This window comes from Mesoplodon mirus, assembly GCF_964341445.2.
Source record: "Mesoplodon mirus genome assembly, chromosome: 6".
Classification (NCBI taxonomy): Eukaryota; Metazoa; Chordata; class Mammalia; order Artiodactyla; family Ziphiidae; genus Mesoplodon; species Mesoplodon mirus.
Window position 1 is genome coordinate 81,473,591 of NC_138982.1, and position 27,874 is coordinate 81,501,464.

General features: G+C 36.8%; 1 protein-coding gene across 1 annotated transcript in view; it reads right to left on the reverse strand.

The window, feature by feature from the left end:
* The window catches only part of CFAP91 (cilia and flagella associated protein 91), a gene marked incomplete at its 5' end in the record, with an annotated part of 159,101 nt that overhangs the window by 83,934 nt on the left and 47,293 nt on the right, over positions 1-27,874 (reverse strand). The window contains 5 exons of the mRNA XM_082625711.1: positions 1,084-1,226; positions 2,129-2,311; positions 4,322-4,479; positions 7,743-7,920; positions 26,304-26,485. Coding sequence (XP_082481837.1) covers positions 1,084-1,226; positions 2,129-2,311; positions 4,322-4,479; positions 7,743-7,920; positions 26,304-26,485 — 844 coding nt within the window. The remainder of the gene's footprint in view (positions 1-1,083; positions 1,227-2,128; positions 2,312-4,321; positions 4,480-7,742; positions 7,921-26,303; positions 26,486-27,874) is intronic.

The window sequence follows — 27,874 nt, forward strand, 5'->3', positions numbered from 1 at the left end:
CTCAATAGATGCAGACAAAACATGTGATAAAAATCAACATAAACACATGATTAAAAGCTTCAGTGAATTAGGAATAAAAGGGAACTTCCATACTCTAATAAAGAATATCTACAAAAAATCTTACAGAAAGTGAGAAAATAATGAACATAGAATTCAGAATCGGTAAATGGAGATGGGGATAATGTGGGAAAGAACCACACAGATATAAGTAAATGATTGTCAAGGTCCTAAGTTTTATCTTGAGTGTGGGCTCCCATGGATCTTTATGCTACTACTAACTGAACAAACAAACATACATGGACCAGTGATGAGGGTATGTCTTAAATCAGTGAGTCTCAAAGTGTGGTTCCTGCAGCATCAGCATCCCCTAGAAACTTGCAAAAAATGCAAGTACTCCAGCCCCACCCCTACTGAATCAGAAACTTTGGGGATGGGGCCCAGCAACGTGTTTTAACAAGCTCTCCAGGTGATTCTGATGCAGGCTAAAGATAGAGCACCACTGTCATATACTAAGGATTCAAATGTATCCAAGTGTGAACACCTATAGTCCAATTAAAAAAAAGAGAAAGCCAAGCTGACGGATGAAGCTATACAGCTGGCTCATGGGAGATGACCGTCAAACTTTCTCATTTAGCTGAGTTTAAACTAGATGAGTGGGATGCTGAACATGACTCCCTTTCTTCATGATGCCCTGGTAACAAATCTAAAAGGGAGAAAATGAGGCCTATTACACTATTAAAATCAACAGTAATCCTGAACCCTAGAAACTTGTTACACCTCAATGTTGTGTCACATTTTATTGTGTAGATCCAAAGTCAGAACCACTTTTAGAAAGTAGTGTGACTTCTGCAAATGGGGAGAATAACCTCTAAGAGGTTTTCCTAGTTTGAAATGAGGGGGAAAAACACTGATTGGCACAGCACAGGTAACTGGTAGAAAAGTCTAGAGAGGAGAAAGAATGTAGGCTTGTGTGTTGAGAACTACTGGACATTGCTGCCCAAGACAAAGTACAATTTTTGGAGTGTAGTATATCTCTGTAAAAGTCACACTAGAAGCATCTTGTCTTCTAGATAAGAATTATACCTTATGAACCTCTGCCAACTCATGGTCCATCCTTGCAGCCCTCTTTAGAAAACCATCTTTGGTGGTAGTGACTTTTGGTTTTGGAGGTCTGATTCGGGGTTGTGTCACAAAATCTGGGAGACATGACTCAAGTTCGACTAATCCTGTAGGAAGGAAGTACATGTTTAGTATCCGGTACTTAAATACATCATTTGAAAGCATGCTGTTAATTTTAGTAGCTGTTTGCCAAGTGGTTTCATTTAGAATTATTGATAAGGTGTATCTCATGTAATTGAATTGTCCCTGAAATATAAAGGAAATTTCTATACAATTAACTTATATTCTTGATGACTTAGATATAAAATAAGAAATGTACTCTAAAATGAAAACATTGCCCTACAAAAATGTAACATTCCACAATAATAGACAGAAAATTAATGATCATATGAAACATGGCACCACCATTCTAAAGTAGATGTACACCAGGCTATCATATTCAGCTCTGGAGATGGTCAGCCAGAGGTGCAAGTTCAATTGTATGACCATCAACTCATGATCTTGGCCATGTGATACTCCAACATCTCAACTGAAATTTAAATAATTTTAAAAAGCCTCTCTTGGACTTTATAACAGGTATAACCCTCTCCACTAATTTATCCCCTACTTATCCATCCCCTTGCCCACTAGTTTTCTGTCATTTCTTCATAAAGAGCCGATTTCATTATATATTTCTTGTTTGCTTCACAAACCTCATATAAAATCTTTTTCTATTTCATTTTTGCAAAACTTTGATTTTACTGACATTAAACCTGTTTAAATATTTAGTAGTTTACTGACTTTACTCCTTAATAAATTGTTGCACAGTGTATCCATTTATTTATTTGGGTCTTAGCAGTTTTTATTGGTTTCTATGAATACATATTATTAATAATACTAAACATGTAATTGCTATTTCTTGCAAATATTTTAATTTTTGATTAGCTTTTAATCTAAATATATATTTCATATATTTATATTTCTAAGATAATCCTCTTATACTAGACTTGTAATTATGTGAATTGCTTACCTTCATAGGTGTTGAGATAGTGGTTTTTTACTACAAAGTGCTCTGAGTTGTTGTCTGTGAAACGACCAAGGCGAGATAGAGGTCCATAGACCTGTGATGCATAATCAGAATAATCCTTGATGATATTTCTTCTCTCCAACTTCCCTTCTATATTCTTTCCCTTTCCCAAAAGTTTTCTGATTGCTAAAATAAAACATACCTCCATGACTATCTCCAAAATATTGTTCTGAATGGTCCAAATGCAGACTAGTAAACCATAGTTTTATTCACAGGAAGGCTACTGAACTGAATGAATTTCATTATGATCACTCACTGCAGCCAGAACACTTAAAACATAGATCTGAAATCTGTGTGATCCAGATTGTCATGAGACAGGTGGCCATGACAGAAGCTGAATCAGCTAGTGTTCTCAACTGGTACTCATCAAAAAGCTTTTATAACTGCATTCTAAGCTCTGGGCCAGAAAGAGATATTCAATGAAAGTTTGTCAAATGAATGAAAGAAACTCAAAGTAACTGAAAAATACATGTTCAACAGAGACTGAGGGAATTATTCTCTCCTAAGAGAATAATTAAAAGGGAAGGAAGACTACAGGTTCTTCAAAAATTTCTGTCCATCTTGGCTAACACCAGAATAAATCAGAATATATCCAAACTTATAGATTTCAGAATTGTTTGGCAGTCTTAGCTGTACACAGTAGGAGTTTACTCATCTAAGGAGTCAGGCTTACTACTTCCACCTGTTCCTTTTCTTTCAATCCCATCACAGACCCATCCCCTTTTGAAGGCTCTACATCATGCACTCTCAATGGGTGTAAAACAATATTATGAGATTTTGAAGTCACAATTGAAAGAGGTGGTTGCACTTGCCACTGCTGCCTTTTGGATGTTATTTATATTTGATCCTCAGTGCTTCTGTGTGTGACTTGGGATTTCATAATTACATAAAAATAATTTACATTTTAATAGTTGTTTATAAAAATTAGTCAACCCATCATTGGTTATATCTAGTACTGAAAAGAAAAAACCGTTGACTATATCTAAATGCAGATCTAGCACCTAGTTAAGTAAAAAGTCATTTTCTCACACACACACAAAAATTCAGGGGCATATAACAGTGAGAACAGATAACAGGGACCGGACTTATATGGGGGTGGGGGTCCTTGAAGGTCTCCCCTGAGGAAGTGACATTTGAGTTGTGCCTTAGCCTGGGTTCCCCCACAGGCAGAACCTGAGACAAAGGCATGCGTACAGGTAGTTTATTTGGGAAGGTGATCCCAGAGGGCAAAAGAGAGGGACAGGAGGAGTTAAAAAAAAAAAAAAAAGAAAGTAAGTCAACCCCTCACTAGTTATGTCAACTACTGAAAAGAAAAAATGTTGACAGTATCTAAATGCATAGGTGCAGCTAGTTAAGTTAAAAGTTATTTTCTCACATCAAGAAAAAGTTTAAAAGTTCACTAAAAATAACTTTTAAGGAATTAACTTAATTTTTTGTAATTGTTTTGCTAGGAAAAATATTTTGAATAATTTTTAATGTGATTACATTGCTATTATGTGTATAAATTACTAATTTGCATATATAAGCGATGCATTACAATTTTTATAAGTAAATTAATTATATTAAAAGTCACTCAGCAAATATAGCAAATAAAGCTAAATGCTAATAAGTTAAATTTTCTTAATTTATATTTTAATTAAAATTTTTAATGTAGTTATTCTTAATCCTCCACTGACTCCTCTTTTTATGTATAAAGTACAGATATATTTATAGTACATAAACAGATATACAGTATACCTGTGGTATTAAAGTTACATGGCAGGGGGATGAATTGGAAAAAAGATGTCTGAATGTCTTTTTTAGTGGAAACAATGAAAAAAAGGTTGAGAAACAGGGCTCTCTATCCAGGGCCTCAGCCCATGAATATGGGGAGCCCAACACCTACACACACAAACACACACACGCCCCATAATGTCAATAACTTCACTACCTGTTAGAACATCATTACTTGATTTTCTTAGTGAGGAATTTTCCTCCACCCTTCTACTTCTGAGAAATAACTCATCTCCTGTTCCTTATCTATTAACTAACACTAGGACCAAAAAAGAATTATATCACAGTTAAATCAGGTTTGGTCAAAGACCCAAAGCAGAGCCAACTTTTCCATTCTCTTCACAGTTCATACTGCACCATCACCTGATACATGTGTGCGCTGAATCTGTGCCAACTTTGCCTCCTTCACCTCCTGCAGTTTAGACCACTGGGCATTCAAGCACGCCATGTTTACTTCATTTTGATTCTCATCACGCTTCTTCAGCAGCTCTTTTAGAACTTCCAGGCGAATCTCCTGCAGTCTTCAAGTAAATCACAAAACATAAAGAAGTCTACAATCTCTCAAATAGGGTGCCCTACTACAGAGAAAGGGAACACTTGCCATAAACAGAAGCTTCTCTTTGGGCTGGTATCATATTCATGTATCTTAAAAAGACCACTCTGCCAAAAGTGTGACAAATGAATCGGGGGTTTGGGGTGGCAACTCAATGAGTGAGTCTCTGTATAAGAGGAATATGTATGGGTGTAGTTCTGAAGGACAAAAAAGAGTTTGCTAGGTAGATGGGGTAAAAAAGGATTCTCCAGGCAGATGGGCCTAAGTGAACAGCAGAATGTTTGTGCATAGTTCCAGGTCGACTGGTATTGCTGGAGGGTTAAGTAATAGGAGGAGTGAGAGAAAATGAGGTTGTGGCATGCAGCCGTAAGTGGCGAATGTGAAAATGCCAGCAGCTGACACATACAGATAATTATTCTTCGCTTCCCTTCCCCTCACCTTCACCTTGTTCTCCCAGGACTACCTTGCTTATGTGTACATATGACTTCAAAATTTGTACTTCAGCCCAGGTATTTCTGAACTAGAACTTCTACGTACTTGAATCTCCAGCTATATCCCCTGACAACCTCAAAAAAACCTCACTCATTCTATTCCCCCAGAAACCTACCCCTTCTCTTGCCTTCTTCCCTCCCCTAATGATTCCTTCTCTAAAACACTTCTTACATCTGTTCCCTAGCCCATGTCTTTGTCATCTCTCTCCTGACTTGGACTCTGGTTGTTAGTCTAGGCTTTCCTCCTTCCAATCTTTGTTCCACATAGTGATCAAGATTTTCCTTTCTAAAATGGAGATTTGAATATTTTACTCTTACTTAAAAATTTACACAGTAATTTATTCAGTCACTCATTTGTCAAATATTTATGCCAGGCAGGGAATAAACAGTGGTGGACAAGGTAATATACATTGTCTCAAGAAGCACTGTTCTAGTGGAGTAGACATATAAACCAACATTTACAACACAGGGAGATACATACCAGGCCAAAAGAATGAAAAGACTCCTGTGGGAGAAGAAATGGCAGAGCGCCTCTTCTAGCACTATTCCCAGTTGATCAAAGGGAAGGAGGGGGATGGTGGGGAAGCCTTCCTTCAGGAGCCATTAACTCAGCACTTGAGGATAAACAAGGGTTGAGATTTGCCACATTGACAAGGGAGAAGTGCGGCCTCAGCAGAGAGAGCTGAATATTCTGCTCAAAAGGACTAGAGACAGAGCAAACATGTTATACTGGTGGAGGTTCTCAAAGTGAATATACATGGGAGGGTAGGGAAACAGTGACAAGTAAATACAGGGCAGTAGGCGTTTTTAAAAATAAGCACACACCAACAGTCCCCTTTCTTTCTAGAGTTGGAAATCCTAGGTTCAATTCTCAACTTTATCACTTACCTCAGCCTCTTCAGTCATAAAATGGACGTAATAATAGTATCCATCCCCTAAGGTTGTTGTGAACCTTAAATGAGTGAATGTACACAACATGCTAGAACAGTAGTTCTCAAACTTGAGCATACATCAGATAACCTGGAAGACTTGCTATGACACAAACTGCTGTGCCCCGCCCCCTGATTCAGTAGGTCTGGGATGGAACCTGAGAATTTGCATTTTTAACAAGTTCCCAGGTAAGTGCTGATGCTACTCATCTGTGGACCACACTCTGAGAACTACTGGCTTAGAACTTAGCTCAAGCATGAAATAAGTGCTCTGTAAGTGTTGAATGCTTTATGAATATCATCATTATCATCTCCATCACCATCATCATCATCGATATTATCATCTACCTGATAGCTTTTTACTCATCCTTCTACATACAGCTCAGAAGCTACCTCATCTCAGTAATTTTCCCAAATATCTACCCATCTCAAACAGAACTAACTGTTCTCCTGCCTGGGTTCCCCTAGCTCTTTGTGTATAGAGCAGCACATCACCTGAAGATCCTGCCTGCGAGTTATTGGTTTGAAGGTCTTTCACACCATCCCCACCCACCTGCCCCCTTCCACCCCTCACCCCCTGTTCCAATGGTCCATAAGGAGCTCTGTCGGGGTAAAGCAGTTTCCTGTTTCCAGTCCTGAGGAGGGACTCAAAATATAATTATTAAAATTAACCTCAGTTTAACCAAAGTACTCTTGTTCTCAGGTGATATCTTCATTCTGGCCAGATATATTTTTTAATATTCTTAATGTCCTTCTGACAAGAATATTCCTCTTCAAATTGCAGCAATAAATTTAAATTTCTGCAGACAGGATTGGGTATGTGACACCTACTCTGCCCCAAACACTATTTTCTATTAAATTGCAAGCTTTTACCAAATATCACAGTCTGAATTCAGGGTTAATCAGAAGGTGTTGCAAAAGGATAAACATATTTTGAATTCAGAACCACAGTGAATCCCTAACTCTACTGGTCCCTAGCTTGCTTGCGTGTAAGCACACTGTCAGGGGCTTGGTAGTACTGCTGTGAGCAATGAAGTACCTCAGCACAGCCTGGAACAAATGGCACCCTCAAACTTCCCTTCCTTTCCTTCTTGCTAGGAAGCTGTAATTTTTTGGTCCTCATCATTTCTACATATTCCAGAGACAACCTCATTACTGAAAATACATCAGTTAAAATGACTGAAAATTCAACCAGAAATACCTTAGCATATTATTATTACTTATGTACTATGAGATCATCTCTTAATTGAAAAGTTCCACTGTTTGCCTTTTAAACAGAAAAATGCCTCATTGGCTATAGCTAGAACCCAAGGTGTACTGACGGTGAATCCAGTACTGGGGGAAAGAGATGGGGTCAGCCAGGAGGCTGTTTGATGGATAGGAAGAGGGCCAAAGACTAGGGACTGTGACATTGGGAATGAACAGAAAGGGACAGTTTGAAAGACATTTTGCAGAAATCAGTGGGATTCTAGGTAAGACCCTAAAGAGAAAATGGAAGAGAAGAATCAGAGATGCCTTGAGGAATTGTTTAAATTTGGGTTCCACACTGAACTACACACACAAAGAAGGCATTATATATTTTTATATTATATTATATTTTTATATTATTTTTTTTATATTATTTTTTAATATATTTTTATATTATTGGAGAGAAAATTATAGAGCTATTGCTCCTGAAGCCCAATTTCCTAACTCTACAGATTAAGGATTGCTTTTAAACCCATACATTTGGGAAAACGCTCTATAGGTTAAAAGTATTAACATTAATCCCATCTGTGCTGAAGCAATTATCTGGGTGATTAAGAACCTACTTTTCGATCTCCTGCTCTCTGAAGGCCCACTCCTTCCTCTCCATGGCATTCATCATCATCCTCCTCTTCTCAAACTGGGAGGTGTCACTCAGAGGGGGGAGAGTGGCTTCCCAAGCACGCTTCTCCCGGGCACGTTCTATCATCTCTACCTCAGCTTGTCCTGCCGGGAGACCTCGACCTGAAAGATGAAGCAGAACACTTTAGAAACACACAGACAAACTCATGTACCTACCAGTATTTAATTTACTCCCTTTCAGTTCCTGTCCTCTTTAAATTCAAGGGTTATGACAGGATGAAATGATATCAGGATACATCTCCAGATGTGCCTCAGAGTTTATTATCTGCCCTGCGCTGTCTCTTGTTAACAATTCAGCCAGAAGACATTTTAATTACATGTAAGATGCTAGAAAGTATTTGAATATATTAGGTGATTATGAAATAATCACACCTTGGAATGTCCTATATTGGAAAAATCCATATTTTGAAATACAAAGAAATATCAAAATAACTTGCAGAAAGGTCACAGTTAGTACGTGGTGAAACTCAGAATTTGCAAATGGCAATCTGACCTTTATGGTCTTATGTATTACACTATACTCCCTCTAATAAAAACAAATATGAAACAACATGAACTACACAGACAAGCCCACAGCTAATATCACACTCAACAGTGAAAGGCTGAAAGCTTTTCCTCTAAGATCAGGAAAAAGAAAATGGTGCACTCTCTCACCACTCCTATTTACATAATACTGGAAGCCCTAGCCAGAGAAATCAAGCAAAAAAAAAAAAAAAAAAAAAAAAAAGAAAAAAAAGAAAGAAAAAGGCATGCAAATCAGAAAGGAAGAAGTAAAATCAACTCCGTTTGCAGATGACATGATCTTATGTAGAGAAAACTCTACAGACTCTATCAAAAAAACTGTTAGAACTAATAAATAAATAAAGTTGCAGGATACAAAATCAATACATGAAAATTAGTTGTATTTATACACACCAACAATATCTATAAAAGAAATAAAACTATTCCATTTTACAATAGCATCAAAAACAATAAAATTCTTAGGAATAAATTTAACCAAGGAGGTGAAAGATCTATACAGTGAAAACTATTAAAACATTGATGAAAAAAATTGAAGAATACACAAGTAAAAAATATATATATATCCCATGTTCATGGATTGGAAGAACTAATATTTTTAAAATGCCCCTACTACCCAAAGATATCCATAGATACATCCCTATCAAGATTCCAGTGGTGTTTTTCACAGAAATAGAAAAAACAATCCTAAAATTTATATGTAACCATAAAAGACCCATATAGCCAAAGCAATGTTAAGAAAGAACAAAATTGGAAGAAACACACTTCCTGATTTCAAACTATATTACAAAGCTACAGTAATCAGAACAGTATAGTACTGGCATAAAAACAGACACACAGAGCAATGGAACAGAATAAAGAGCCAGAAGTAAGCCCATGCATGTGTAGTCAACTAATATTTGACAAGGGAGTCAAAAATAGTCAATAGGGAAAAGACAGTCTCTTCAATAAGTGGTGCTGGGAAAACTGGGTATTCACATGCAGAAGAATGAAACTGGACCCTTATCTTACATTTTTCACAAAAATTAACTTGAAATGGATTAAAGACTTAAATGTAAAACTCTTAGAAGATAAGGGAAAAGCTCCTTGATATTAGTCTTGGCAATGATATTTTGGATATGATACCAAAAGCACAAGCAACAAAAACAAAAATAAACAAACTGGACTACATCAAACCAAAAATCTTCTACACAGCAAAAGAAACAATCAACAAAATGAAAAAGTAGCCTATGAAATGGGCAAAAACATTTGCAAACCATATATCTGATAAGGGGTTATATTCTAAATGTATTAGGAACAGATATTACTCAAAACAAAAAACAATGTGATTTTAAAATGGGCAAAAGACCTGAATAGACATTTTCCCAAAAAAGATATAGAGACGGCTAACAGGTACATGAAAAGGTGTTCAACATCACTAATCGTCAGGGAATTGCAAATCAAAACTACAGTGAGATATCACCTCATGCCTGTTAGAATGGCTATTATCAAAAAGAAGAGAGAGGACGCTCTCCTCTTCCAAGATGGACTGCATTCTGCCTATGGAATGTATATCTCTGCTTTCATTTTACTATGGCTTAATTGTTTCTTGTGCGAAGCCAAGGACCCTCACTTGGTGGCCTGTCCCAGGAACTCACCCGAGACCTGGGACATGACCACCCTCTTCAAGCCCCATTTTCCTGCAACCTCTTTACAAAGGATATTAATAAATCTACTTCTTACCCAAAAGAAAAAAAAAAAAGACAAGCAATAACAAGTGCTGGCAAGGATGTGGGGAAAAGGAAACCCTTGTGCACTGTTGGGGGGAATGTAAATTGGTACAGTCATTATGGCAAATAGTTCCATAAGAATTCCATAGAGGTTCCTCAAAAAATTAAAAATAGAACTACCATATGACCTAGACATTTCCCTTCTGGGCATATAGCTGAAGGAAATGAAATCACTACATCAAAGAGGTATCTGCACCCCATGTTCATTGCAGCATTATTTACAATAGTCAAGACATGGAAACAGCTGAAGTGTCTATTGGCAGATGAGTGGGTAAATAAAGTGATATATACAAAGTGATATATATATATAAAGCGATATATATATATATATTCAGTCACAAAAAAAGAAGAGAATCCTGCCATTTGTGATAACATGGATGAAACCTGAGGGCATTATGCTAAGCAAAATAAGTCAGTCAGAAACAGATAAATACTGTATAATCTCATTATATCTGGAATCTAAAAAACTGAATTCATAGAAACAGAGAGTATACTGGTGGTTGCCAGGGGCAAAGTGGTGGGAGAAATGGGTGAAAGTGGTCAAAGGGTACAAACTTTCAGTTATAAGATGAAAAAATTCTTGGAGCTTCCCTGGTGGCGCAGTGGTTGAGAGTCCGCCTGCCAATGCAGGACACACGGGTTCGAGCCCTGGTCTGGGAAGATCCCACATGCCACGGAGCCGCTGGCCCCGTGAGCCACAATTACTGAGCCTGCGCGTCTGGAGCCTGTGCTCCGCAACAAGAGAGGCCGCAATAGTGAGAGGCCCACGCACCGCGATGAGGAGTGGCCCCCACTTGCCACAACTAGAGAAAGCCCTCGCACAGAAACGAAGACCCAACACAGCCATAAATAAAAAAAAATAAAAAAAATAAAAAGAGCTGGTGACACGTACGTGCGCCAAGTCAGCGCGAATTGGAGAAAAGATGAAAAAATTCTGGAGAGCTAATGTACAGCATGCTGACTACACTTAACAAAACTGTATTGTATACTTGAAAGTTGCTAAGAGTGAATCTTAAATGTTCTCACCACACACACACACACACACACACACACACAGTAAATATGTGGGGTGATGGATGTGTTAATTAACCTTATTGTGGTAATCATTTTGCAATATATATGTGTACCAAATCAGCATGTAGTACATCTTAAACTTACACAATGTTACATGTCAATTATGTCTAAATAAAGCTAGGAAAAAGAACTATACATAAACAAAATACAGTATTATTTTTAAGTTAATATTTACATATGTGATGTTTTACTATAAATATTCTGTTACTTGCTTTTTTATTCAGCTTTGTTTTGGGAATCTGGCCATGCCAATATAGAGAGACGTAATTTCATTCTTCCATTGTAGGACTCTACCACAATTTAAGCTATCTGCTCAAATTGACATTTAGATTGGTTCTAATTTTTTGATTACACATAATAATGCTGCAACAAACATCTAATACTGGTCTTATTATGACCATGTATGAATTTCTCTAGGAACCTTAGAAGGATCTAGAGCCTAGCAACTAATCACAAAATACAATCATTTAAAATATTTCTGAATATTGCCAAATTTGCCTCCAAAAAGCATATTTTTTCTCAAGCTTTCTGAGATTCTCCTGACCCTCTTCCACAGTCCATGCTACCTAGTCTCAGCTGCTTTCCACAGTCCTTACAAGTATTTAGTGGTTCAAAGACTCATATATACGTGAGTTTCACTGAGAATGGAATTTGTTCTTGGGAGTTCTTTTGGAGTTGTGCTTGTTGCTTTTGTATAATTTCTGGGAAGAGAAAAGATGCTGATTTACATACATGGTTATACTGCAAGTAGAGATTTGGATTAGAGTTGCTTGCAGATATAAAATACTTGTGAGAGAAATAATACTTATTCAAGCATGAGTCTTCCCATTTATAAACATGATGTTCCTCTTTTTTTGTCAAATCTTTGTGTATGTGCTTAAGGAACAATTTATATTTTTCTCCATAAATGCCTTGTGCATGTTTTATTAAGTGCTTTCCTGGGACTTTGTTATTTGTTGCTATTAAAAATATGATTTTTCAATAATATTTCTAATTACATATTGCTCATACATACAAAACTTACCGATATTTGTATGTTGGTTTCATAATAGGATACCTTATTAAACTGAGGTTCTTAGTTCTGATAATTTATTTCATTTGATTTTTCTATATGAGTACATTGTCTGCATATAGAGTTTTGCTTCTTCTTTCTAATCCTCATACCTAATTCTTCTCTTGTCTTACTGCACTGACTCAATTATTTCTCTATCAGGATGCTATTATTGTCATATTGGGCAAAAAATTAATTGTTGGATGAAACTGCCCCATGCAGGGTAGGATGTTTAGTATCCATGCCAGCCTAACTCCCCCAAACCCAACCCATTTGTCTCATCATTATTACATACAAAAATGCCACCCAGGTTTCCAAATGTCCATGGGGGTGATGGGTCATAGCCTAGTTTAATAAGCTCTGGGCTAGGATCTTCTCTGCATTGCTAAATAATAGTGGTGATAAAGCAATCACTGTCTTTTTCTTTATTTTAAGGGTAAAGCTTCTCAAGTCTCACCTTTAGTATTATGTTTATCGAAGATAACCTTTATTAAGTTACTAAAATTTCCTTCTGATCTCAGCTTATTTAGAGTTTATAACATGAATGCATGTTGAATGTTATCAAACACTACTTTTCCTGCACCTATAGAAGCATTTTTCTGAAATTTTCTGTTAAAATGGTAAAATGCATTGGTTAGTTTTCTGATATTGTACTAAACTTGAATTTGTACAATTAACCCATTTGGTTATGATAAGTCATCTTTTTAAATTCTACAAGAGGGCTTCCCTGGTGGCACAGTGGTTAAGAATCCACCTGCCAATGCAGGGGACACAGGTTCGAGCCCTGGTCCAGGAATATCCCACATGCCGCGGAGCAACTAAGCCCGTGTGCCACAACTACTAAGCCTGCACTCTAGAGCCCGCAAGCCACAACTACTGAGCCCATGTGCCACAACTACTGAAGCCTGTGCACCTAGAGCCCGTGCTCCGCAACAAGAGAAGCCATGACAATGAGAAGCCCGCACACTGCAACAAACTGTAGCCCCTGCTCACTGCAACTAGAGAAAGCCCACACACAGCAACGAAGACCCAACACAGCCATAAATAAATAAATAAATAAATAAATAAATAAATAAATAGTAGATAAAGTGTACAATGCAGTGGTGTTTATAAAAAATAAATAAATAAATAAAATACTACAAGATTTGATTGCTGAACCTAGGGTTTCTGCTCTAGCAACTTGGGAGATGACCCTGCCCCAATAGGGCAGTGATGGCCTCTGAGCAGAGAAGAAGGCCTGCCTTACACCTGGCTATGGCCCTACCCTCTCCATCTCCAACCCTACCTCCTACCAAGTTGATAGCTGCCAGCACACCCAGAGTAAACAAGTGACTTCTGTTCACGTCAAATCTAGCTCTCCCACCAAAGGCACTGGGCACATGCAGACTATATAGGGACACTTGTACATAAGCCCACCCATTAAAGATCACTGTAGGGGCTTCCCTCGTGGCTCAGTGGTTGAGAGTCTGACTGCCGGTGCAGGGGACATGGGTTCGTGCCCCGGTCCAGGAAGATCCCACATGCCGTGGAGCGGCTGGGCCCGTGAGCCATGGCCTCTGAGCCTGCGTGTCCGGAGCCTGTGCTCTGCAACGGGAGGGGCCACAACAGTGAGAGGCCCGCATACAGAAAAAAAAAAAGATAGCTGTAGGTAACTGTTTCACCTAAATTCATAGAGACAGAGAAAGTTAAGCAAAATGAAAAGACACAGGAATGCATCTCAATTGAAAGAGAAAGAAAAAACCCATGGAAAAAATAATGAAACAGAAATAAACAATTTATAAGATAAAAAACTCAAAGCATTAGTAATAAGAATGTGAGCTGAATTAGGGAAAAGAATAGATGAGCAGAGTGAGAATTTTAACAAGGAACTAGAAAATATAAAAAAGAACCAGTCAGAACTGAAGAATACAATAACTGATATGAAAAACACACTAGAAGGGGGACTTCCCTGGTGGCTCAGTGGTTAAGAATCTGCCTGTCAATGCAGGGGACATGGATTGGAGCCCTGGTCTGGGAAGATCCCACATGCCATGGAGCAACTAAGCCTGTGCACCACAACTACTGAGCCTGCGCTCTAGAGCCCGCAAGCCACAACTACGGAGCCCATGTGCCACATCTACTGAAGCCTGTAGGCCTAGAGCCTGTGCTCCACAATGAGAAGCCACTGCAATGAGAAGACTGTGAACCACAACTAAGAGTAGCCCCCCTCACCACAACCAGAGAAAGCCCACATGCAGCAACAAAGACCCAACACAGCCAAAAATAAATATAAATAAATTAATTAATCAATAAATTAATAAAAAAGAAGATGAATAAAAGCTTGTCTTAAAAAAAACACACTAGAAGGAATGAATAGCAACTAAGTGATAAAGAAGAATGCATAAGTGATCTGGAAGATGGAATAATGGAAATCACCCAATCAGTGCATTAAAAGAAAAACAAACTTTAAAAAATGAGAACAGTTTAAGAGGTCTCTAGGATAACATCAAGTGTACCAACATTCCCATTATAGGGGTTTCAGAAGGAGAAGAGAGAGAAAGGTTGTGAAATGTATTTGAAGAAATTATGACTGAAAACTTCTGGAACCTGAAGAAGGAAACAAATATCCAAGTACAGGAAGCAAAGAAAGTTCCAAACAAGATGAACCAAAACAGACCCACATCAAGATAAATCATAATGAAAATGGTAAAAATTAAAGAGAGGATTCTGAAGGCAGCAAGAAAAAAACAGAGTCATTTACAAGGGAATACCCATAAGGCTATCAGCTGATGTCTCTGCAGAGACTCTGCAGGCCAGAGAGAGTGACATGATATATTCAAAGTGCTAAAAGAGAAAAATCTGCAACCTAGGATACTCTATCCAGCAGGATTATCATTTAGAATTGAAGGGGAGATAAAGAACTTCTCCGACAAGCAAAAAACTAATACAGCTCATCAATACTAAACCTACACTAAAAGAAATGTTAAAGGGTCTTCTGTAAGTGGAAAAAAAAGGCTATAATAAAAGGTAAGAATCTATGTGGAGGAGGGGAGTAAAAAGGTAGATATTTTAAATGGGTGTGAACTTAAATTACTACCATTTAAAACAAGTAGATGTAGTTATAGGTCATAATATAGGAATTCCATGGTAACCACAAATCAAAAACCTACAACAGATACACAAAAATGAAGAGGAAAGGCATAAGCATACTAGTAAAGAAAATAATCAAACCACAAAGGAAGAAAAAGAAACTAAAAGCAGAAGAAAAGAACAAGAAAGACCTACAAAAACAAGCAGAAAACAAGTAACAAAATGGCAATAAGTACATAACTATCAACAATTACTTTAAATGTCAATGAACGAAATGCTCCAATCAAAAGAAATAGGGTGGCTGAATGGATAAAAACGCAAGACCCATCTCTAGGCTGCTTACAAAAGACTCACTTCAGAACTAAAGACACACAGAGACTGAAAGTGAGAGGATGGAAAAAGATATTTCATGAAACAGAAACGAGAAGAAAACGAGGGTAGCAATACCATATCAGACAAAATATACTTTAAAACAAAGGCTATAAAGAAAGACAAAGAAGGGCATTATATAATGATAAAAAGATCAATAGAAGAGAAGATATTATACTCGTTAACATATATGCACCCAGTACTGGAGCACCTAAATATATAAATCAAATATTAACAGACAAAAGGGAGAAACTGACAGTAATATAACAATAGTAGAGGACTTTAACACCCTACTTATATCTGTGGACATATCATCCAGATAGAAAATCAATAAGGCATTAGTGGTCTTAAATGATACAATAGACTATACGTTGGACTTAATGGATATCTACAGGACATCCATCCAAAAACAGCAGAATACACATTCTTTTCAAGTGCATATGGAATATTCTCCAGGATAGATCACATACTAGGCCATAAAACAAATCTCAACAAATCTAAGAGAATAGAAATTATATCAAGCATTTTTTCTGACCACAACAGTATAAAACTAAAAATCAATTATGGCAAGAAAAATCAGAAAAGCATACACATGTAGAGACTAAACAAACATGCTACTAAAAACCAAAGTATCAATGAAGAAATCAAAGAGAAAATCAGAAAATATCTTGGCAAATGAAAATGGAAACACACCCTTCCAAAAATTTATGGGATGCAGCAAAAGCAGCTCCAGAAGGGAATTTTGTAGCAATACAGGCCTTCCTCAAGAAACAAGAAAAATCTCAAATAAACAACCTAACCTACCACCTAAAGGAATTAGAAAAAGAAAAGTAAAGCCCAAAGTCAGCAGAAGGAAATAAAAATCAGAGAGGAAATAAATCGAGCAAAAAAAATTTTTTAAAGATCAATGAAACCAAGAACTGGTTCTTTGAAAAGATAAACAAAATTGATAAAACCTTAGCCAGGCTAACAAGAAAAGAGAGAGGGGGGTGCTTCCCTGGTGGCACAGTGGTTGAGAGTCCACCTGCCGATGCAGGGGACATGGGTTCGTGCCCCGGTCCGGGAGGATCCCGCATGCCGCAGAGCGGCTGGTCCTGTGAGCCATGGCCACTGAGCCTGCGCATCCGGGACCTGTGCTCCGCAACAGGAGAGGCCACAACAGTGAGAGGCCCACATACCGTAAAAAAAAAAAAGAAAGAAAAGAGAGAGGACCCAGGTAAACAAAACAAGAAGCAAAAGAGGAGAAGTGGGCTTCCCTGGTGGCACAGTGGTTGAGAGTCCACCTGCTGATGCAGGGGACACAGGTTCGTGCCCCGGTCTGGGAAGATCCCACATGCCATGGAGTGGCTGAGCCTGTGAGCCATGGCTGCTGAGCCTGTGTGTCCAGAGCCTATGCTCTGCAACGGGAGAGACCACAACAGTGAGAGGCCCACGTACCACAAAAAAAAAAAAAAAAAAAAAAAAATGAGGAGAAGTAACAACCAATAACACAGAGATTTACAAACTCATAACAAAATACTACTAACAGTTATAAGCCAACTAATTGGACAACCTAGAAGAAATGGAGAAATTTCTAGAAACATACAATCTTCCAAGACTGAACAAGGAAGAAAAAGATCATCTCAACAGACAGATCACTAGTAGTGAAATTGAATTTGTAATTTTAAAAACTCCTACCAAACAAAAATCTGGGACCAGTCATCTTCACAGGGGAATTTTACCAAACATATAAAGAAGAGCTAATAACATCCTTCTCAAATTAATCCAAACACTTGAAGAGAATGAAACACTCCCAAATTCATTCTATGAGGCTACCACTGCCCTGATATCAAAACCAGACAAAGACACTGCAAAAAAAGATTACAGGCCAATATCTTTGATGAATATAGATACAAAAATCCGCAACAAAATATTAGCAAACTGAATCCAACAATATATAATAAGGATCATACACCATGATCAAGTGAGATTTATTTGAGGGATGCAAGGATGGTTCAGTATTTGCAAATCAATCAGTGCAATACACCACAGTAACAAAAGGAAGGAGAAAAATCACACAATCATTTCAATAGATACAGAAAAAGCATTTGACAAAATTCAAAATCCATTCATGATAACAACTATCATCGACATTGGTATAGAGGGAACATATCTCAGCATAATAAAGGCCATTTATGACAAACTCACAGCTAACATCATACTCAAAGGTGAAAAGCTTTCAGTCTTTACTCTAAAATAAGAAAAAGACAAGGATGCCCACTCTCACCACTTCTATTTAATGTAGTATTGGAAGTTCTAGTCACAGCAATCAGACAAGGAAAAAAATGCATCCAAATTAGAAGGGAAGAAGTAAAACTATCATTCTTTGTGTATGACATGATACTATATATAGAAAACCCAAAGTCGTGACATGATATATATATATAGAAAACCCAAAGTCTAATACCCAAAAAGGTATTAGAACTAAAAATGAATTCAGCAAAGTTGCAGGATACAAGATTAATATACAGAAATCTTTTACTTTTCTATATACTAACAATGAACTATCAGAAAGAGAAAGCAAAACAGAAAAAAATCCCATCAAAAAGAGTAAAATACTAAGAATAAACTTAACCAAGGAGGTGAGAGACCTATACTCTAAAAACTATAAAACACTGATGAAGGAATTTAGAAATGATACCAAGAAATGGAAAAATATACTGTGCTTTGGATTGGAAGAATTAATATTGTTAAAATGTCCATACCAGGGCTTCCCTGGTGGTGCAGTGGTTGAGAGTCCGCCTGCCGATGCAGGGGACAGGGGTTCGTGCCCCGGTCCAGGAAGATCCCACATGCCATGGAGAGGCTAGGCCCATGAGCCATGGCCACTGAGCCTGTGCATCCGGAGCCTGTGCTCCACAACGGGAGAGGCCACAACAATGAGAGGCCCGCGTACCGCAAAAAAAAAAAAAAAAAAAAGTCCATATTACCCAAAGCAATCTACAGACTTAATTCAATCCCTAACAAAATATCCATGACATTTCAACAGAACTAGAACAAATAATCCTAAAATTCATATGAAGCCACAAAAGACTCCAAATTGCCAAAGTAATTTGAGAAAAAAGAACAAAGCTGGATGTATCATGCTCCCTGACCTCAGACTATACTACAAAGCTACAGTAATGAAAACAGCATGGTACTGGCACAAAAACAGATATAGAGATCAATGGAACACAATAGAGAACTCAGAAATAAACTCATACTCCTATGATCAATTAATCTATGACAAAGGAGGCAAGAATCTACAATGGAGAAAATACAGTCTCTTCAATAAATGGTACTGGGAAAAGGAGACAGATACATGTAAAAGAATGAAATTAGAACATTCTCTCACAACATATATAAAATAAACTCAAAATGGACTACAGACCTAAGTGTAAGACCTGAAACCATAAAATTCCTAGAAGAAAACATAGGCAGAACACTCTTACATAAATCATAGCCATATTCTTCTGGATATGTCTCCTAAGGCAAAGGAAACAAAAGCAAAAATAAACAAATGGGACCTAATTAAACTCAAAAGCTTTTGTACAGCAAAGGAAATCACTGACAAAATGAAAAAAAACCTACTGAAAGGGAGAAAATATTTTCAAGTGATATAACTGACAAGTGGTTAATATCAAAATATATAAACAGCTCATACAACTCAATATCTAAAAAACCAAACAACCCAATTAAAAAATGGACAAAAGAGCTGAAGAGACATTTTTCCAAATAAGACATACAGATGGCCAACAGGCACATGAAAAGATGCTCAATATCACTAATCATCAGAGAAATGTAAACCACAATCAGATGTCACCTCACACCTGTCAGAATGGTTATCACCAAAAAGTCTACAAATAACAAACACTGGGAAGGATGTAGAGAAATGGGAACCCTTGTACACTGCTGGTAGAAATTAAAATTGATGCAGCCACTATGGAAAACAGGAAGTTCCTCAAAAAACTAAAAATAGAACTACCATATGATGCAGCAATTCCACTCCTGGGTATATATCCCCCCCCAAAAAACAACCCCAAAACACTAACTTGAAAAGATACATGCACCCCAATGTTCACAGCAGCATTACTTACAGTAGCCAAGATATGGAAGCAACCCAAGAATCCATCAACAGGTGAATGGATTAAGAAGATGTGGTGTATATATACAATGGAATTTACTCAGCCACAAAAAAGGAATAAATTTCTGCCATTTGCAACAACATAGATGGACCTAGAGCATATTATCCTCAGTGAAATAAGCCAGACAGAGAAAGACATATTGAATGTTATCACTTACATGTAGAATCTAAAAAATAAAACAAAGGAGCGTATATAACAAAACAGAAACAACCTCACAGATATAGAAAACAAACTAGTGGATACCAATGAGGAGAGGGAAGGGGTGGGAGGGTGAAACAGGGGTACGGGATTAAGAGATACAAACTACTATGTATAAAATAGATAAGCAATGGTGATATATTATACAGCACATGGACATACAGCCATTATTTTGTAATAACTTTAAATGGAGTATAATCTATTAAAAATTCACTATGCTGTACACCTGAAACTAATATAATCTTAGTTTTTAAATGTAGGGCAAAAGTGATGCATAGTGTTCTCTTATAGTCCCTAAATCGTTTAGTCTATAGTATGTCCCTCTTCCAATTCTAATACTCTTTATTTGCAACTTCTGTCTTTGGTCTTGGTGTTTCCCACAAGAAGTTTCAGTATATTATTAATCTTTATCCAAAAAATTTATGATCGTAATGACCATTTCCTTTGCCTTTTTAAGGTTTCTTACTGGTTTCTGATTTAAAATTTATTATTTACTTAACTTGTGAAGATTAAATAAGTTGAAAACATAAAGCACTTGGAACAGTTCTTGGCACATAGCACTCAATTTTTTTCTTAGTGCTTTCAGTGTCAACCTTTTACTGTCATTATTTTTCCCTTATTTTTATGCAAACATTCTACTAATGTATAATATATACACAGAAAGGTACACAAAGGAACATCCCAAATAACCAGCACTCAGATCAAGGAATAGAATTTACCAGAACCCTAGATTGCCCATCATATTCCCTCCCAGTCTCTACTTGCCTCAGGGATAGCCACCAGCCTGATTCCTAACATATTAATTTAGTTCTGGTAGGTTTTGAGCTTTATATAAATGAAATCAAATGTAGGTACTCTTGGGGCTTCCCTCGTGGCACAGTGGTTGAGAGTCCGCCTGCTGATGCAGGGAACACGGGTTCGTGCCCCGGTCCAGGCAGATCCCACATGCTGTGGAGCAGCTGGGCCCGTGAGCCATGGCCGCTGAGCCTGCACATCCGGAGCCTATGCTCCGCAACGGGAGGGGCCACAACAGTGAGAGGCCTGCATACCGCCAAAAAAAAAAAAAAAAAAAAAGTAGGTACTCTTTACTGTCTTACTTCTTTTGCTCAGCAATATGTATGTGAGATTCACCCATGTGGTTATGTGTAGCTGTACTTTCATTCTCGTTACTATATAGTATTCCACTGTGCGAACATACTACAGGTTATTCATCCATTCTATGGTTGATGGACATCTGGGTTGTTTTCAGTTCAGAGTTACTATGAATAGTGCTGCTATGAACATTCTTGCACTTGTCTCTTGGTGAAAGTCATATATGCATTTCTTACAGTAGAGCTAAGTACTCATTTTTCTTGGGTATATAGTGAGGGATGACGTTCCTGGGTTGTAGGTATTGTGTCAGCTTTAGAAGATACTACCAGTTTCCAAAGAATGGTTGCAATATATACATGCAGTATATGAAATTCTCTTTGCTTCAAATCCTTATCATCACTTAGTAATATCAATCTTTTTAACATTAGCTATTCTGGTATATCTGTAGTATCAAACTGAGATTTTAATTTGCATTTCCCTGATGACTAATCAGGTTGAACACTGTTTCATATGTTGATTGGTCATTTGAAAACCCATTTTATCAAGTGACTGCTCACATCATTTGCTAACTTTTCTATTGGGTCATCTTTTTCTTGTTGATTTGTAGTAGTTCTTTATGTGTTCTAGATATGAGTCTTCTGTCATATGTAGGTACTGCAAATATCTTCTCCCAATATGTGGTTTGCCTTTTCACTATCTTAATGTATTTTGGTGAACAGAGGTTCTTAATTTTAATGTGATCTAATTTCTTAATTTTCCCTTTATGGTTAGCATTTTTTGTTCTATTTAATAAAATGTGTGCCTACCCATGAAAATATTCTCTTATGTTTCCTTCTAAATTTTTGTTTCACCTTTCACATTTAGACATCTGGGATTGGTTCAGTTTATGGTGTGAACTAGGAATTGAGTCACTGTTTTCAAGATGACTATCTAATCGACTCAGCACCATTTATTGAAAAGATCATTTTTTTTCTAGTGTACTGTAGTATCATCTTTGTCTTAAGTCAGATGATATCTACTTGTGGGTTAATTTCTGGACTCCCTATTCTGTAACAATGATCTATTTGTGTACCTTTGAGAATATACCACACTGTGTAATTACTGCAGCTTTAAAGTAAGTCTTTGTATCTCATAGTGTATACTGTTCTGTTTCTTCACATTTGCCTTGGCTACTTTTGACCCTTTCACATTTCCATATTAATTCTAGAGTCAGGTTATCAATTTACACACACACACACACACACACACGTTGGTTTTGTTTGTTTGTTTTTCCCAGTACTGCCTGGAGGTAGAAATCAGAATCAAAGTTCACTTTTGCACATGGATATCTAATTGTTTCATCAACATTTATTGAAAAGACCTTTTTCCCACTGAATATAGTGGCATCTTTCTCATAAATCAAATGACTATAAATGTGGAGTGAGAAATCTGCCAGTTCAAAGGAGCCCAGAACCATAATTATTTCCTTGAAATGCTACAGCCAAGTTATTTCCACATTCAGTTTCTTAATGCATAATCAGATCTACAGCAGGTGTCGCCATGGCTTACCACATGCAAACTCTTTTATGTGAAATACATTAATAATCTTGTTCAAATCACCTAAATCCTAACTTTTGATAGCTTAATCTGAAAGAGGAGCATTAAAAAATCTTCCACTGTGAATAGGAATTTGTCCATTTCTCCTTGTGATTCAATCAGTTTTGCTTCATATTTTGAGTCTATGCAGAGTAAATTCAAATTCATAACAGATATAACTTCTGGTGGGTTTTTCCTTTTATAACTATTTCATGTTCTTCATTATCCCTTTTACTGTTTTCTGATTAACTTTGGTCTAATATTAACATTGCTACACCAGCTTTCTTTGGGTCAGCTTTCAGTATATTTTCCACTCCTTTATTTTCAAAGTTATAATGCTGTTTTATAAATAGCAAGCTGTTTTTGCTGGGTTTTAATGAATTCAATCCCAGAATTTTTTAATAGGCAAGTTTAAGTCACTTTTATTATATATTTTGATTATTAAAATATTTGAACATTTTCCCTACACTTTACTATGCATTTTCTATTTATCGTGTTTTTTCTTTGTGTTTTCCCCCATTTCTACTGTTATTTCCTCTTTTTCTCCTTTACCAATTGTGAAATGATATATTTCTTCTCTTTTTTCCAGAGGTTACACATAAATTTTTTAACCTAGAAATTTCCACTCATAGTTTTCTAATAAAGTCTAAAACTAATTAATATTGCTGTCTCTCCAAAAGAAAATAGAATTTTCGCATGCTTTATTCTTATTTCTTCTTAACTCCAGTACTCAGTGTGGTTCTTAATCAAGCAGTAGCAGCAGCATCTGAGAGCTTGGTAGAAATGCAAATTCTCCACCCTTTCTCAGACCTAATAAATCAGAATCTTTGGGAAGGGGCCAGGAATCAGTGTTTTAACAAGCTCACCAGATGATTCTTATTCATGCAAAAATCTGAAAAGGACTGATCTAGAGCAGAGGTCATCAAACTTTCTCTGTGAAAGGCCAGTGAGTAAATATATGAGGCTTTGTGGGCCACACAGTCTCTTTCAGTTACTCAATTCTGCATGGCAGTGCAAAAGCAGGCAAGGACACTAAGTAACAAATAAGTTTGGCTGTATTCCAATAAAACCCTTTTAGGGTCACTGGAATTTTAATTTCATATCATTTTCACATGTCACAAAATAGTACAAATAATTTTCACATGTCGCAAAATAGGTTTTTTTCATCCATTTTTAAATGTAAAAATCATCCTTAACTTGCAGGCCATATAAAAAAAGGCAATAGGCCAAATTGGCCTATGGACCATAGTTTGCCAATCCTGATCTAGAGTTTTAGTACTTGTTTCATTCTTTTTTTTTTTAAGTATAATTTTTAAAAACTCAACACTTAAAATTTTTAATCACATATTTTTCTCTTATTTTGCTCATTATATTCTTAAACACTGCTTCTTCCTTTTGGGCTTATCTTTCTTCTTGTTGAAGTATGTCCTTTTGTTCTTCCTTTTCAGATTAATAGCTAACATGTATAGAATGCTTACTTACATACTAAGCACTGGTCTAAGCACATTACATAAATGAATTTAAATTAATCTTTACAATAGCCTATGAGATAGACCTATGAAATGCCCTATCCTGTGAAAGTGTCCTTATTTCACCTTCACTGAATAACAGTTTGGCTGGTATAAGAATTCTAGATTTGGAATTATTTTCCCATAGCACTTTAGAGATAATACTACAAAATGCCCACCTGGAGTACTCCTGCTCTTAGAGAGCCTGGAATTCCATGCACAAATTGCCCCAAGCCCACTTCCAAAATTTACATGGGCCTCTTCCCAGGATTCAGACTCCTGAGGGCAGACTATATGCTGCTGTTTGTTCACCCTTAAGCCCAAGGCATAGCCAAGTGGCAGCTGTTTGCAAGGATGTGTAAACAGAAAATGGTGAAGCAAGGTGGGGCAATCATATACATTCATGACAGGTCCCTTGTGATGTTGAACAGAGCCAGAGAAAAGGGCAGGCCACTAGGCAGCCTCTCCCATTGCTGCCACATTCCAGCATGTAATCCCAAAGAGTCTAAGAATTTTAAATGTACATTTGTCCTTTCAACTTTTTAGAAAGATTTATTTGTGAAAAATATAGAATGTATTTTATCTAACAGATAGTGCCTTGATTTATAATTTTTAAACATCTATACCTATATCAATAGTATATGGGCCTCTATTTGAACCTCTGCCCAAGGTCTCACCAATGAGGAGGTAGTCCTAACTCATGGAGGTTTTTATTGATACTTCAACCCCAGAGCTGCCAGTGGCAGGGCTCCAGATTAGGCCTTTTACCAAGTGAAGCACTTCTGAGCCCCTGCCCAGATTTCTTGTTTTAGATGTCCTGGTTCTGGTCCTCCTGCAGCTCAACGTTAAGCCCTTGTCACACCAAGAGATAAAGCCCAAGGCACCAGATAGGAGCACTTGGCTTAGACTGGCAGGCACTGGGCTTCAATCCTATCTGTGGGCAGGAGAAAAGTTTGTCTCCTTTAGTTTAAGCAGGTAACTCAGATCTGCTCCCCACCATTCAGAGTCCCTGCTTACCATCACAGGTTCCCAGCTATTTCTTTCTTTTAGGAAGAAGTCTCCACTTCTAGACTATGGAAATTTTCTTCCTTGCTTTTAAGTGTGGTTATTAATCTTTATAATATGTCTTTTATGTGCTCAGAGCAGAGGGAAAGATTTCAGCATACGTTTAACCTGTCATCTAGGCCTGAAATTAGAGCCTCTGGTTTAAAGTGTGGGTGTCAAGAATGCTTAATCTGGATTCATAAAGTGGGCCAGGAAACAAGAATCAAAACTAGAATTCAGATATGAACATCTTCTTTGCCTGTGACGCAGAATTGATCACAGCAATTAATTACATAGGGGAAACAAAAGTAATCTCATTTTAATAAAAATCATTACAGTGTACCAACTATCTTCATGACCTTAGAGGAGTCAGCCTCTCTGGTTCTCAGCTTCCCAGCTACAATCAAGTGAGTTCAATAAGCTAATGCCTAATAATTTCTAAAGGTCCCTTCTCTTATTAATTTTTATAGTTTCACGTAATAAGGGCCTAGACCGGAGTGAATTTCTATACTCTGAGAGTGAATTTCTGAGCCTGGAAGACATTAGCATTTCAGAGATAATATCAAAAGAAATCATCCAAATTATCAAATAAAGTATATAAGAGAGCCTTGATAAATTGCAAGATATTTTAGCAAAGAAAGATAATATTATTACATATGTTGGAATAGGCATTCAGTATTATACACTCAAGAAAGGTTTATGTGTAAAGAAGGAGTATGAATGCCTCAGTGAAAAAGAACTAATTCACTGGGAGAAACAGTGAGAAGAGGGAGGGGAGTCGTCAGCAAAGTAACCACAAAATTAAGCCGAAATATAACTTCAGCTTCAGGGGAAAAGGACAATAAGCCTCCTTACAGTGAAAAGGGCATAAATACCTTTGAACAAATCTATCAGAAAATGTACGAGTCTATGAAGTAGCTCTATGAGCAAGATGCTTTAAATAGCAATACTTTAAACCACAGTTGCCTCTATGTGTGTCATTTCCAAGAACTCAATAGCACATGTGGTTATCAGGACTGTCATCTGCAAATATTCAAAAGAATTACCAACTCACCCCACGTGAGAGTGGCCAGGGTCAGCAGTTCAGGGATGGAATCCTGACATACGATGTATTCTGGAGAATACGGGTCTGTTTGAACTTCGGCATCGCGATAATCAGTCTGAGTGCCCACAGTATACTTTGAAGGAATGGGGAGGTACTTAGTGGAAGGAGGAGGAAAAGTATATGGCTCTGCCCTAAAAGAGAAAATCATTTTAAAACTTAAAACCTGATACAATCACTTTATACCTATCAATAGGTTTTGAAACATATATGATAAAGAGTTAAACAGTCTTTCTATATAAAATGCCCTTATGAATCAATAAGACAGTTAAATAGCCACAGAGAAATGGGTAAAGGACAGTCCAGAAAACAAAAAGTAAAACTTCTAGCAATCATATGAAAAGATAATGAACATAACTAGTAATCTAAGAAAAGTAAATTAAAACAGCAAGATGCTATTTTATTATATAACATAAGCAATGATTTAAAAGTTTGAAAGTACCCAGCCTCAATGAAGTTGTGAAGAAACAGACATTCTCATAAACTGTTGATGGAAATACAAATAGGTACAACCTAACAGGTAACTTATCAATATATATCAAACCCTTAAAATACACTTTTGCCCCAGCAATTGTACTCCTAGGAATTTACTGTAGGAAATAATTCAATGAGTGTGAAAAGATATATGCAGACATGTATATAAAGTCTCATTTATAAGAGTAAAAAACTTCTTTAATGGCCAATTTTATTTTTAAAAAATGGTTATACCTGGAGTCATTAGGCATCAACCTTGGACCCATTATTTTCACCCTTGTTTTTTTCATTCTGTCTATTTTTAAATACAAAAAAACTTTTTAATTCACTTAAACATATGTCCACCCTTACACATAATTTCTTAAACAATAAGTATGACAGCACATATGGTTTAATGTTTTAGTGCAGTGTTTTCTTGTGCTTTTGAGTTTGCATCCCTCAATCCCTTTTTCTTCCTTACCCACCTGTAGCAGTATCTTCTCTATATACCCAATATCTAGGGTATGTATCTCAGTTGTATCCTTGAATTATATCTTCCATATTTTTTTGCACACTTATTTTCTACACTGACACAAATATAGTGTTATTTTATCATTTGACTAACATGATATCATACTATAAATACGCTTTTGCGTCTTGCTTTTTTGACTAAAAAACACTCCATGGAAACCCTTCCCAATCTTCTCATGTGACTCTTTTTTAAAAAAAAATTACAAACTTAATCACCATCAGTAGAAAAATTGTTTTTTAAAAAATGGCACATCCATAATGGAATTTATCCAGCTATTAAAAGTTACAATGTAATCTATATTTATGAACGAACAAAAATGTCTATGATCCAAAGTAAAGTAGAAAAAAGAACACTATAAAGCAGTATGTACATTAGGAGTACATTTTTATGTTTTTAAAGACTGTGTTATTAGGCACATAAAAATGCCTAGATGGATACACAATAATAAAAGCAATTATTTCTGGATAGTAGGGTTATAGAGAGAATTTTTTTCATGTTTATAGTCTTCCGAATTTTCTAACTTTTTTTAACCTGTATA